General features: G+C 41.1%; 1 protein-coding gene across 1 annotated transcript in view; it reads right to left on the bottom strand.

Moving 5' to 3' along the window:
- The window catches only part of IPMK (inositol polyphosphate multikinase), a 39,307-nt gene extending 26,360 nt beyond the window's left edge, over window positions 1-12,947 (bottom strand). Inside the window, exons 1-3 of the mRNA XM_010164839.2 lie at window positions 12,814-12,947; window positions 12,636-12,640; window positions 8,814-8,899 (exon numbers count right to left, since the gene is read on the bottom strand). Coding sequence (XP_010163141.2) covers window positions 8,814-8,899; window positions 12,636-12,640; window positions 12,814-12,947 — 225 coding nt within the window. The remainder of the gene's footprint in view (window positions 1-8,813; window positions 8,900-12,635; window positions 12,641-12,813) is intronic.
- Between the last annotated feature and the right edge of the window lie 332 nt (window positions 12,948-13,279).

The raw sequence follows: 13,279 nt of genomic DNA, 5'->3' as shown, positions 1-13,279 counted from the left end.
TTTTATTGTATTATTTTTATTATTTTTAATGGACAAAGAATGGCACCTACTAGCAGGAATTTAGTTGATAGCTTATGATTCTGGGGAAGTATGCAATGGCTCCTTCCATCGGCACTAAAAGTAACAGCCCAAAAGCTATTCTGACATTTTCTACCCAAGTAGAGAGAGGGGTTTTCAGTTGTTAGAGATGTATTTTATATATGAAATAGAGAGTTATTGCTAACATCAAAATAGCTGGTTTGTAATAACCAGAAGTATTTTTTTGCTTGCTTTGAATAACTAACTCTTTGGAGTCCCACCTACATGTGGCCTGTGCAAAAGTGTAAGTTACAGAACGAGCTATGAGCCCACATCTTCTTTTCACTCACCAGTCTGCTGGACAAGCACATCAGCAGTTGTTTCCCAAACCTGCAAGGAACCTCCTTGCTCACCATTGGCAAGAAAGGAAAAAAACATTGCTAACTTGTGCTAGAACACAGGGGGGGAAAACAAAAAAGAACAACAGTAATAATAATACTAAGAAACCTTGGGAAGCCTTTGGTCAGAGTCTGTTCCAGTAAAGCAGAAAAAAAGAAAAATCTGGGTAAGTGGATTCTGTTACAGTTAGGCCTGGTGAGCCAAGTCATTTGTTTTGCTTTGTCTTCAAGAAGACGTGTATATATATATATAGATAGATATATAGATATATATATATAAAATAGGCACACACATTCAGAAAAAATAAATACTCGGACTGAAAAATAATTGCTACCAAATTGCTCCCTAAGTCTTGGATATTACAGGAATTTTAACAAGCACAGTGGGACATTCTTTAATTTTCTTATGGTTAATCCAGTACCTGAATGACCAAGAACATACCTGTCCTGGTTTTTAGCTGGAAGAGACAGCTGCTGAAGACAAACCAGGACAATACCAAAACGTTACATTATATTCCACCATATGCACTGGTGATTCACATCTCTTTCCACACATACACAGTCCTGGATTTAAGCAATATTCTCTTATGACAAGCTTTTCCTTTTTTTCTTTTTCTTTTCTTTTTAAAAAAAAAAAATCTTGAAACTAGAATTCTTATTTTCAGAGACTGAATTTATTTTCCTTTTCTTTCAAGGAGACAACTGACACTTTCCTCAATCCCATAATGGCAGGGCACTGACCATATCTTATTTTTAAATAAGCTTACAATACACAATGTGCTGTATTTTCTGTATAACACCAACATACCTTTAGTAAGTTTATCCATATTCTAAAACATTCATAACTGAATTGAAGTTTAAACAATATATGATCCAGTCTGAAAAAGTCAGTGTTAGCATGACCCTCTAGCACAGCAGGAGCACTGTACTGTAACTTCATCCAATTTAACATACTATGGATATGCACATTAAACCTATGCATTTTTGCTTTATTTTCAGCCAGACCTACTCTCGGGAAGGAATCTTCCTCAAAATCAGATTGGTAAGAGAACGGAATTTTTTTTCCCTACTTACACAGCAGGGACTGTAGACTACTCAGTCTGTTCCCAACTTTACCCAGTAGATCCCTGATAGCATCAAATTGCAATAATGGCTTTTTACTGTCTCCTTTTATGAGGTTTTCTTAGATTTATTAATGCAGGCTGTAGTTTATTCTGTGGCACACAATATACAAGGAGCACGGCAAACAGATGTGCACCAGACCCTTCTAGGTTAACCTTCTACTGCATGGTACGTTCCTTCCAAACTAGTTTTTGCTACAGAGTGCACGAATCACAAAAATCTGCCATACTTTTAAAGCCTGACTGCCCTGGTACAGTAGGCTTTCCGTCATTTAATAGTGATCTGAAGTGCAAAAAATGTGAGTGTTTATAGGACAGTAGTAGGAACTCAGCAGATTCTCAGACCTACACTTCATCTCTCTCAGACAGCTCCAAATATGAAAAAGATCTGAATACAAACTGCCAGTATTTCACAATTTGGTGAAAAAGCCATTTTCTTCTCATTAGCTGAGAAGTACTGCATGTCCTTCTTTTTATTACAGCACTTCTGTCCAGGCTTGTGGTTTAAAGTAGAGAGTGTGAGGCAGTTTCCCACACTGGTTTGGGAACTTAAATTTGCTTATTTCCCCAGCAAAACAGAATCCCTCCAGACAGTTTCTCAGCAGAAGGAGCGATGCCAAGGGCAGAAATGGACTGTATCAGAATGTGCTTGCTATGTTTGCAAACAGGTAATTTGTACACTTCAGTACCGCTACCTCTTCTGGAGATGCAGTAGATCTGGACGTACCAGAATGAGATATGGCCAAAGATAACCTTGGAGGATTCTGAGCTACAGCTCTGAATGTGGTAGCAATGAAGGGTTCGGGCAAGGCATTGCATCCCCAAAATAAGATGTTAAGAGAACCGTACATCCTACTCCTCCAAGCTTTGTCCATACAAGACTGAAAATCAGGACCTCAGCTAGAGAGTTGATCAAGGGATAAGGATATTTTAGTACACAATAGCAGCATGATGGTCATCATCCACTCCTTTTTCAGTCAAGGATAATCATCTAAATCAAGACTATAAAACCAGTTATCTGAGTTTACAAAACAGGGTAATACATCCTGAAGCAAGACATACTCTGCCTCCCCAATCCCCTTCCTTTTCCGTCACTAGCAGAGCACAGTTTACAGAACACAGGCTGCCTTATCGTGATTTGTGCTATATAGGCTGAAAGGGGGCTGAGCCTTATGAGTCAGTTCTTGCAACTCCATGCAAAAGCTTCCAGGCCAAAACACATCTTTCAGGCTGCTGGCTTGATTTTATGCCATGGAGGGGGAGGGAAGTCACCAGAAGTCTTCTGCACTGCCTGAAGCTGCTTGAATACTAATTAAAATTAGACAGTGCAAAAAAGAAGAAAGCACCAAGCAGCAATGAAAAGCCATGGCATAGGAGTAGCAGCAGGTTATTGAGAATGAAATAGAAAACAGTATGGAGAAGATTACTGACAATGGTCCAAATGGGCATACTTCCTGCTTGTTTCTCCTCTGTAACCACGTAAGCACGAGGAATATATGGTTTCAGGAATATTAATGCAATTGGGTCTTCAGTAACACGTTATCCTCTGGTCACAAACTCAAAGATTAACTGCTACAAGAGAGACGGCAAAAGTCGCACAAATGATACCAATTCTGCCTTATGTCAGGTTGTAAAATGAGTTAGTAAGTTCTTTAGGGGAAACAAAACAGAAAGACAGGTCATTGCCCTACTGAGAGCTGCATTCTAATGCATCCAACAAAAGTTCAGAACAACAATTGTGCAGGCAAGCATGAAACCATTACTTCCTAGCTTTCAAATGCCTGACTCTCACCTAACTAATGTAAATCTCTTTTACATGCTGGAGCTATTTGTGTCTCTTACATCCTGGCTTTGTTCTCAGGACATGTAACAAGAGTAAAAAACAATTTCTATTATCTACAGTGGTAACAGCTTCCTTGCATTCATATTATATGTCAGCAGGGCTTGAACCCTGAACTTTCAGACTACTGCTACAGCAGTTAACAGAGCCGTCATTAATTGGCAATGGGTGGAAGATCTGTTATCCAGAAGGGCCAGATGACTAGCTCAATTATCTCTCCCCAATGGTACGTGGGGTCAATCAGCCCTCTCAGTTCCCGAGCACTGGGGCAGAGGTAGAAGTTGGCTGGAGCTGAGCTATGACTGGGAGAACCCCCAACTGCCTTTTCATTCCAACCCCCCAAAAATTACCCTTGCCCTCTGGGACAAGGGTATCTGAGAATTAGCGCAAGTCTCACATTACAACAGCCTTCCAAACCTTATAGTATTGCAGGTATACTATTTGGAGCCATGATTTGGCAACATCATGAGAACCAGCTATGACAATTCTGATATGGAGCCACTAGCAAGAGGGGGTGGGGGGTGGGGAAGATATGCGCTGGAAGTTGTCCATGCTGCAAAAGCATTCTCAGGAGAGTTTTTGGCAGGCAGGGTGAGAGAAGAAGGTGTACTACTCATACCCCGAGCATCACGCAGTCATCGTAGTAGAGCAGAAAGACAATTCAAAGAAAAGTTTACAGGAACATTTATTGATGTCTAAAGCATAAAATCCCAATTTATTAGCTACTGCTTTAGCAACCTCTAAAACTTCAGTCAGTATGCCATGCTGAGAACATGTACACACAGCAGAGGTTTACAGCCCCACCAAGTGAATGCTAGAAATCAGAAGTGAAAGAGCTGCCATTTCAAAATAGTCCAGTGACTTTCTCTTGTTCTGTTGAACGTAAGAAACACTGTCTCCTACTGCTAAAAACCCAGCTTGTAGGAAACTGTAGTCATGACGTAACCTCAACAAGTGTCAATTCTCTCTTCCTCAGTTTTAAGTACTTGCAGCCCAAGTTCTATCTTTTAGTGCCCACAAAAGCAGCTGCCCTATTTAAAGCCTGGCATTCCAGCTTCCTCCTCCTCTTCAGGACGCCACCAGGACAGTATTTTCTGCAATGCTACATTCTTGACATGACAAATTAAGAAAATCTCTGTGCTGAAGAGGATAGCTCTTAAATAGGAAGAGAGAGTCATGCTAGCATACAGTGCTCTTGGGTACAGCCTGGCATGTTTGAGACAAGAGCTCTGTACCCAGCTGAGCAGGGAGGTTTTACCCATACAGCGACTGCACTAACCTTTTCAAAAGATGCTTTTCTCAGTTCCCAACTCATCTGCCAGAAGAGATCACTGTAGGAGGGCTGATAGGCTTCTTCCCTCTCCCAACACTGCTGAATTAAATCAAACTGTTTTCAGCATATATAAATACACCCTGGCATAAAGCAGGCTGAAGCCAAATACTAAAACACACCGAGTAGCAATCCACTTTTGGTGGATTTTTTAGTATGTGTGTGTAGGCAGCCTACCCTAAACAGACACTGCCTTTTACCAATTTGTTTTCTTTAATGGAAACAGGTCACTACTACATAATACATTACACTGCATTTTCAAACAACACTATTTTCCTGGTTCCACATCTCTGCATACTGCTCCTCCTGAAACTCCTTTAAAAGCAGCCTTTTACAGCGCCTCCACCTACATGTTCTCACAGAGTATTTCCATTAGATGGAAACAACTGATCATCAGTATAGATAGTCCTTAAAAACCCACAACCCTTCTACTCCAATTTCTTTTTCTTTTGCTGCACATAGCTATTGAAAAAGTATTTTGTACCTATTCAAGGTTAAAAAACCCCTGTCATTTAACGGGGTAAGGGTATCAGAAGACGTGGTAAAACAGTCCATGGTTATGCAGCCTATGTTAGGAAGAAGTTCATGCCCTCAGTTACAGGAAGGGAGTTTGCAAGAACAAAATTGAAACATTATTATTTTGACTTGATAATTACTCATATTTACAGAACTCAATAGAAAGTGGAAAGTCACACTCCAGTGATAAGTTAAGCAATACATAGTAAGTTATTAACAATGAGTACAAACAGCTCATTGTTCTACCACATTTTATTATAGAAGGTATTCACGATAATCTTGTCATACTCTTGTCATCCATACTTTTGCCCTCCCTCATTAACAGAACCATGGCAAGCCATTTCCCCATCTGTAGAGAATACCACATATTATTGTAGTAGAGGTATCATTTGGTTTACTTGGTAAAATACTCTTTTAAGAAAGACCACTAGTATTTAAAGGCTGTTAATTTTTTAAACTGCTGAACTCAACATATACTATCAGGAGAATAAAAAGGCAATCTAATGTCAGTCAAGAGAGGTTTTCCACTTTGACAAAGATCTGTGAAATTCTTCAAAACTTCAGTTGCCATCCACTTCTGGGCAGGCTGACATATAGATCCAAGATTTAGATCAGAGTCTTGCTTGAGTTTTCACTCCAAAATAGAAGCCCATTTTGTCTGGGCTCTCCTGGTCAGTACTCAGCTTTGTGCTCAACTGAAAATAACTATCAAAAAGAAAAAACTTATGGCAATTCACTGACACAGACTATGACCCTGTGTCATGTTCAAGCATCCAGCAGAAGGCAAACCCAGCAGTTTCAGAAGAGAAGATTGTCCTGTCCAGGCAGAAGACAGTAACTACCTGGTATGAGGTTAAATTTATCAAGGTTATATTCAAACTTGTCCATTAATGCCTCATTATCCTCTATCATGACACATTCCCTGCAACCTTCAGCTCACGAGAACTCAGACTGCATGATGAAATACCACTTCCCAGTCACTGCTGGTTATCTGAAGACATTTCTGCCTCAGATCTGTGATAGCTGCTCTCCAGCTGACTTGTACAGCTCAAACTGAGACATATTCACCTCCCTGCTACCATAAACTACAGAGGTTCCCAACTGCTTCAGCTGAGGAGGTTTGCTTCACCCGGAAGTAAAAAATCCCACTTGTTTCTGGCCCACATACTGGGGTACTAATCTTAATTCAGGTCAGGGTAAGGTAGCATGCAAAGGAAGTAATAACTGATCACTACAGACAGAACAGCTATAAGCACCTATGAAAAAACAGGTGTGGAAATAGAAAAAGTCATGATTAATCCACATATACTAATGGGTAACCATCTGGTTTGATCTTATAAACGGACTCACTGTCTAGTCCTGACAAAGTGACATTCTGGGATTCATCAGTCTTGCCTCACTTGTTTCATTTCTGCAGTGTTTCTCAACATCTCCTGTACCTGACTGCCTTGTAAACAAGCCCTTGTCTCAAGGGTTGGTAAAATTCTCCTTCCTCCATTCTCTGGAGGTTCATTAGCCTACTCCAAGGTGATAATGTCTCTCTGATTACAGACTACAAGATGTGTTGAGCTCAGTCTCCAAAACAGGGCAGACTTGCTGTTGTTCCCACTGCTTATCAGTCTAATCACTAAAACTGACAGAAGACTACCAACACAAGGAAGTTTTGTCATCTTTATATAAGTCAAATCAGTTCATCAGTGTACCAAAAGCACCAACACTGTACAAGGTAAATGGCAAGAAAGGCCTTTCCCCCTTGGCAGCAATGTGCAATTATCAGCTCAACCTGTACATGAAACTGTACCTTACACTGAACCTCACAATCCACAGTAATCCTCATCTTCTAACAACCATATGTAGTGCTTAGGAATCTATATCCTTCATCACGTGGTTCTTGCCTGAGAGCAAATGTGGTAGTAGTTAATCATTGAGAAGCGACAAATCCCTAAGATCTTTCTCTTGTACTTTTCACCTACATAACATACATGCATTGCTCTCCTTCCCTTCTCCCACAAAGGCATTTCAGTCCACACACAACTAATTGTGTATACATCTTTCCCCTTCTCCACTATTTTTCAAGAATTGCCCACTGCCTTTCCCATATGGCTTTTAACCAAAAAAAAATACCAGTATCAGAAGCAATTCAGCAAGGCCCTGGAAGATATAATTGACACTAAATTTGCAAGTTACTAGTACTGAGACCTGACTTCTTCCAGTATGACAGGGTATATGGCACCGATACAGACCTCTCTTCCTCAAAGACTTTGCCCAGGGACTTGCTCCGGGCTTGTCATGCGAGTCCAAGCAACAAGCAAAGTGATAAAGCCTGTGCTGTGAACAGTTAACATCTAAGCAATGTTTGAGCTCACCCCTCTTACCTGCTGGCTTTAGACAGCAATAGCACGTTACTGTCCATACCTCAGGATTTCACAGAAGAGTAAGTAGCCTGATACTCAAAGGAGTCTGCTCAATTTTCTCCTCCTACTGAAGAGTTACTGCTCAGGCTGAACTGCATCTTTCTTAATCTCATCTAAATTACAGTCACTGAGAAAACTCAGAAAAATATTTACATTTAGATTTAACTGGCTCCTGCTGAGCTCCTACTAACTCAAGAGCTGCTGTTTTGTCCAGCAGTCCCATAACAAGAATTGTCGAGTAACACTAGTATGCAAACACATCGTTCACTTAGAGCATGTTGCTTAGTCTGTTTTAATGTGAGACATTTCCAAAAAATATGTAAGGTCTTGTGGTAACTTAATACCCTTCCAGGGCAGGGGGGAAGAAAACAGAAAAACAAACTAAACAACACAACAAAAAGAAAGTCTCAAGACTCCTCTCTCATCCTGCATTAAGATTTCTACAGTTCTTCATACCTAAGAAGCCATGGAAAGGGATGACATATCAAGCGGATATAGAAAAAACACGCAACGGACTATCACAAGAAGGTAGGTCAGTAAAGGAAAAAGGCTCTAAAAAGAGTTTACCCTCATAAGACAACAAGCAATAGCGTTCCTGGTTTGTGTTATTCAAGTTACTGATAAAGCAAACTGAAGATAAGCAACAGGAAAAACATAGCAAACTAAAGTTAAAACAACTGGAGAGTTTCACTTTTTATTGACTTTTTAAAGAAGATGAGTTTTAACACAGTGAACAGAGCAATACTTCTAGCAATAAGCCAGACTAGATGGAGTGCAAGACATGCTAAATTTAGATGCAACCAATTCCGAGACACTCAGCAACATGAGAAAGATGGGATTAAACATACCACCCTTTAATCACAGATAAGATCATTCAAGGCTTTTCCATAAAATCTTAGATGCTATGAAAAGCCCGCTGTCCCATGAGCAAATAAGCAAGCTTAAATCCTGTGGGTGAAGTAGGTCTGGCACTGGGGTGGGGGGGACATTCAAAGAGGAAAATGTTGTAGATGCACAGAGATACCATGACAGGACTGTCACTCACCTGCCATTCAGATATTTGCACTTTCAGGCTGCACTTTCCGAACCACAACAATAAGGATGTACTTCTAGAGGAATCACACACATCATTTCACCTGCAGCAAGGCAGCTCCCTCCACACCACCAGACCCTCACCTTGTTGTAAAACTCCTGCTCCCTGGGACCACGAGGTGGTGGTTGCAACTGCTTCAGGACAGTCCCATCTGGATGCTGCAGTATACCTAGAAGAGAAGCACTTCCTTCAGAGCTTAGTTTTAAGAGAGACAGCTTTTAATTATTTCCCCTCCCTCCTTTTTTTTGCCAGAAATAGTAAAGAGGCTGTCCTGATGTGTATTTGCTCAGTTGTATTGCTGTCAGTACGTACACAAGAGTTGAAATTGGCAGCTCCTACACAAAACCCTTAGCAGAGGTTTGCTTGCATTCCTCTTTTTCTAGCCACCCGGCGATTTCCTGGGTCTAATTCTGCTCAAGGCCAACACAGTACTGGGATTTGACATTAAAAGTTACACCCAATAAACCAATCATTCAACTATGGAAGATTACATAGACACTCCCTTTCTAAATAACTGATAAGTCGTCTTTCCAACAATGCTAAGAAGTTAAAGTAGTTAGTACCAAGTTTATTGCATTTCTCACTAAAATAGAAATATATGTCCTGTTGATTCATTTCTATACTAGTGGCATAGAAAGAGCACGTCTCTATTATTAGAAGTAGCACCTCTGTAGCACTCCATGCTGATCAGATGCTACTATTTGTTCCACCCATAATTACAGCACAATACAGAATTTCACCTCAGACAGGCAACCACCTTCATCATGCCTGCACCAAAAAACTCCAAAATATCCTCCCAAAACAGCCTTCACGACCCTCCAGTCAGCAAGATTGCTGAGTGGTTGTTGCATAAGAAATGCAACTGAGTATCTGCCTGCAGTACTGCATCCAGCTTGGGAGTCCGCAGCACAAGAAAGACATGGACCTGTTGGAGAAGGTCCAGAGTCCACCGCAAAAGTGATCAGAGGGCTGGAACAGCTCTGCTGTGAGGACAGGCTGAGAGAGTTGGGGTTGCTCAGCCTGGAGAAGAGAAGGCTCCAGGGAGACTTTATTGCAGCCTTTCAATACTTAGAGGTGGCCTACAAGAAAGATCAGCACAGACTTTTCAGCAGAGCCTGCAGCAACAAGACAAAGGGTGGTAGTTTTAAACTAAAAGAGGGGAGATTTAGACTAGATACAGGGAAGAAATTTTTTACACTGGAGGGTGGTGAAACCCTGGCCCAGGCTGCCCAGAGAGGTGATAGAAGCCCCATCCCTGGAAACATTCAAGGCCAGGCTGGAGGGGGCTCTGAGCAACCTGATCTGGTTGAAGATGTCCCTGATGACTGCAGGGGGGTTGGACTAGATAGCCTTGAGGGGTCCCTTCCAACCCAAACTGTTCTGTGATTCTATGATCTGAAGGTACTCAAGAGACGGATATGGGCAAGAATGGATAAACCTAAGTGCATCCCTTTGAAATGCGCTCTAAAATTCAAAATCATGAGTTGCAAGGGAAAAAGAAAAATCCACTTCTGGAAAAGAAATTTTATCCTAGGATTTATTCACAGCTTTTCAGATAGCAATTTATTTTGTTTAGAAGGGAAGCAAAAATGTCAACTGTATCCAAAAGAGGTTCCATCTACCACTTGAAGAAACACAGTAAAATGAGCCAGGAGCTCTGTATCCTAAAAAGAGTTTGCAGTTGTAGCAGCAATTGTGTTTGTGTTTTCACCTTTTACAAAGCATTATCTCAGAATGGGCTCTGTTGTGCAGTCTCGGAAACTAAGCAAAATCTTTAGAGCCTAACATATTTATTTTAAAACAACCACCAGACTTAGAAAAGTTGTTTCATTAGTTGGCTGTGCCAATGAACAGAGTGGTTTTAAAAATTTGCATAAAACAACTCTCAAGCCATGTTGCTTGTTGAAAGTTAGATTTTGTATACTTTCCAGAACTAGAAAAATACTGCCACAGAACAATGCACAGATTATCACAACCTCTTCAAGACACAATAGTTTCTCCCCTCTCCCAGCCCCCCCCTGTACCTTTTTACATGTGCTGGAAATCCCTTTGCAAAGTGCACCAAGTATTTGAAGAACATGTGTTTCTAATGTGAATTGCTAACAATCACAACATTAAAAAAAGATTTTATAACATATACTCCTCAAAATGTGCATGTTGGCCTTGATGATAAGACAAGATGACAATCTATACAATAGAAAGACCAGGCAAATATTCCTGGAAGTAGAACCCATACACTACTGGACTGACAGGTAATACTTTAAGAGTTCAGTATAGCCTGACATCATCTAAAGTTCCCTCATCCTCTGGATTTCTTGACAGACTCAGAGCACCTACTCTGTAACTGACTGAGTCAGGCCTGGAAATCAAACACTCATGTTTCAACAGGCACCATGAAAATGAAGACTTTGTAACCTCCTCTCTTATCTACAAAAACAACCAGAGATATTATCACCTGCAGATCATACTAACATATGGACACTGGTCATGGTTTGTCCTAGGATTCCTGGGGTTTTTCAGCACAGAGAGGGAGCAGTATTGTTTTAATATATGAATAAGCAATTTCACATTTCTGAAGAGGCAGCAGAACTACACCAAAATTAAAATTCTGAAATATCTCACAAGCATTTTTCTACAGCTCTGCATGCAAAGCTTGCTAGCATTCTGAAACCCAAACCTACTGCAAAAATAACCAACACAATGTACATACTCTTCTCATCAAACAAACAAAAAAATCACATCCAATCCACATGCTGTTTTGCACAAACACGCTGAACATTTACTTTAGAAAAGACTCTCTGTCCTCTGAGGGTATCTAATAAGAGCTGAACAGTATCTACGTGCCACCTTAACTACTGCATCGGGAAAACAGCAGCCAGAGTTAGAAGTGTTGTGATTTGCATGACCAAGCAAGTCACACTAAAAGAGAATGGCTCCTTCAGCTACAGAATCCCACTAATAGCTCCAGCACTTCACAGGTACAGGCACCAAACCACTGCAAGAAGCTCTATAAGGTGGCATATCCCATCACCTGTCTCTCTCTACCTGCCTATGGAATTAAGCCACAAGTAAGGTAGTTCCCTTACTACACATGGTTTACTCTGTTCCAGGGGAAGCACTACTAACATAGAATTCAACAAGAAGTCAATTGTAATGCCCAGAAGCCAAAGGTCTATGCATGCATGCAGGGAGACTGCTACAGCCCCTTGAAATGTGGTAACAGACACAGGGAGCAAAGGGAAAATGGAAAGGTTATTCAGGAGGGAGGGAATCCTATGGCAAAGAAATTTTAAGCCATACTTTAACAAAAAAAAAAAAAAAAGTTAAAAAACTCTTTAAAAAACTCTGGATACCTTCACGTCTCCTGTGTGGTTGTACATGGGGATGGAAGGGAATTCAAATGCAGAGGAGATCACTGACGTGCAGGAGGAAGATGGGCAGAACAAGGAAGGCTCTGGGCTTGCATCAGTAAACAGCTCAGATTCTAACACCAGCTGGGTACAACCTCCAAGGCACGTTTGCCATGTTGTATGCATAGCAATACAGGTATCCCAACAAAGAAAGGCATACTGGTTTTATAGTTTTAGGCTTTTTAAAATGCTTAAGGTTAAATGAGGTAGAAAAGGACGAAATGGCAAATAGCAGGAAGGGGACTACTGTAGGAAAAGGAAGAGAAGGCAATGGAGAAGATAGAAGACACACTGGTCCCCTCACACATGCTTAAAGTTCTCACAGATTGTGGCATACAGATTGTCTGTGATATCCCTCACCAGTGCTATTAGCAACTACATCTATCCAAACATCTGGTCACGAGCTTCAGAACAAAGACACCATGGAGAGCAGCACTGCAGAATTATACATGACCCTGTATCTTTAGCATCTCGACCGCCTGCACTCCTACATACAACATCTGTAAAGAAATAAAACGAGAAAATTCAGTTACAAAAATCAGAGAGTGTCAGAGCTCTTTTGGTCTTCATTTAAATGTAAAACTCATTTCCGAGGATGAGATCATCAGCCACGGTGGTACCTCTGCAGGAAAATCTTGGTCTTGCTCACTAGATGTACTAGAGCTAGCTTTACCTAATCCATTTTAGCTGCACCCATGATATAGGTGGTGTATCACCCATGTTGTCTTGATCCAACTGTGATAAAACTGACGTGCCAGAGGTGAGGCACTCCTTGAATTGAGCCTTTTTAGCCCGATCCCACCCCATGTTATGATATATGAACAATGAGGAAGATGTACAACTCCAAGGACCCAACGCACCTCCCTCAACATTTTATTGCACCCGTTGCAGCAGGGCAAGGGCCAAGAATTACTTTTCTGTGGGGATTATCAGCAGCAAGACATGCCATGGATGCAGACTGTAGATAAGACAAACTCACAGCGCCATTAGTGCTGTAATTGCACTCGCTGACAGGGTTCTAAAGTTCAGCCCTTGGCCTGTTCGGCAAAGGCAGTTCCTACCGACACGGTTCAAAGGCAACATGACAGCAGATACTCATTACAACTACTCTCAAAGGGCACACTGAGAGCTGAATGGAT

This window comes from Antrostomus carolinensis, unplaced genomic scaffold (genome assembly GCF_000700745.2).
Source record: "Antrostomus carolinensis isolate BGI_N321 unplaced genomic scaffold, ASM70074v2 scaffold17310, whole genome shotgun sequence".
NCBI lineage: Eukaryota > Metazoa > Chordata > Aves > Caprimulgiformes > Caprimulgidae > Antrostomus > Antrostomus carolinensis.
This window is presented reverse-complemented; position numbering and strand designations above follow the sequence as displayed.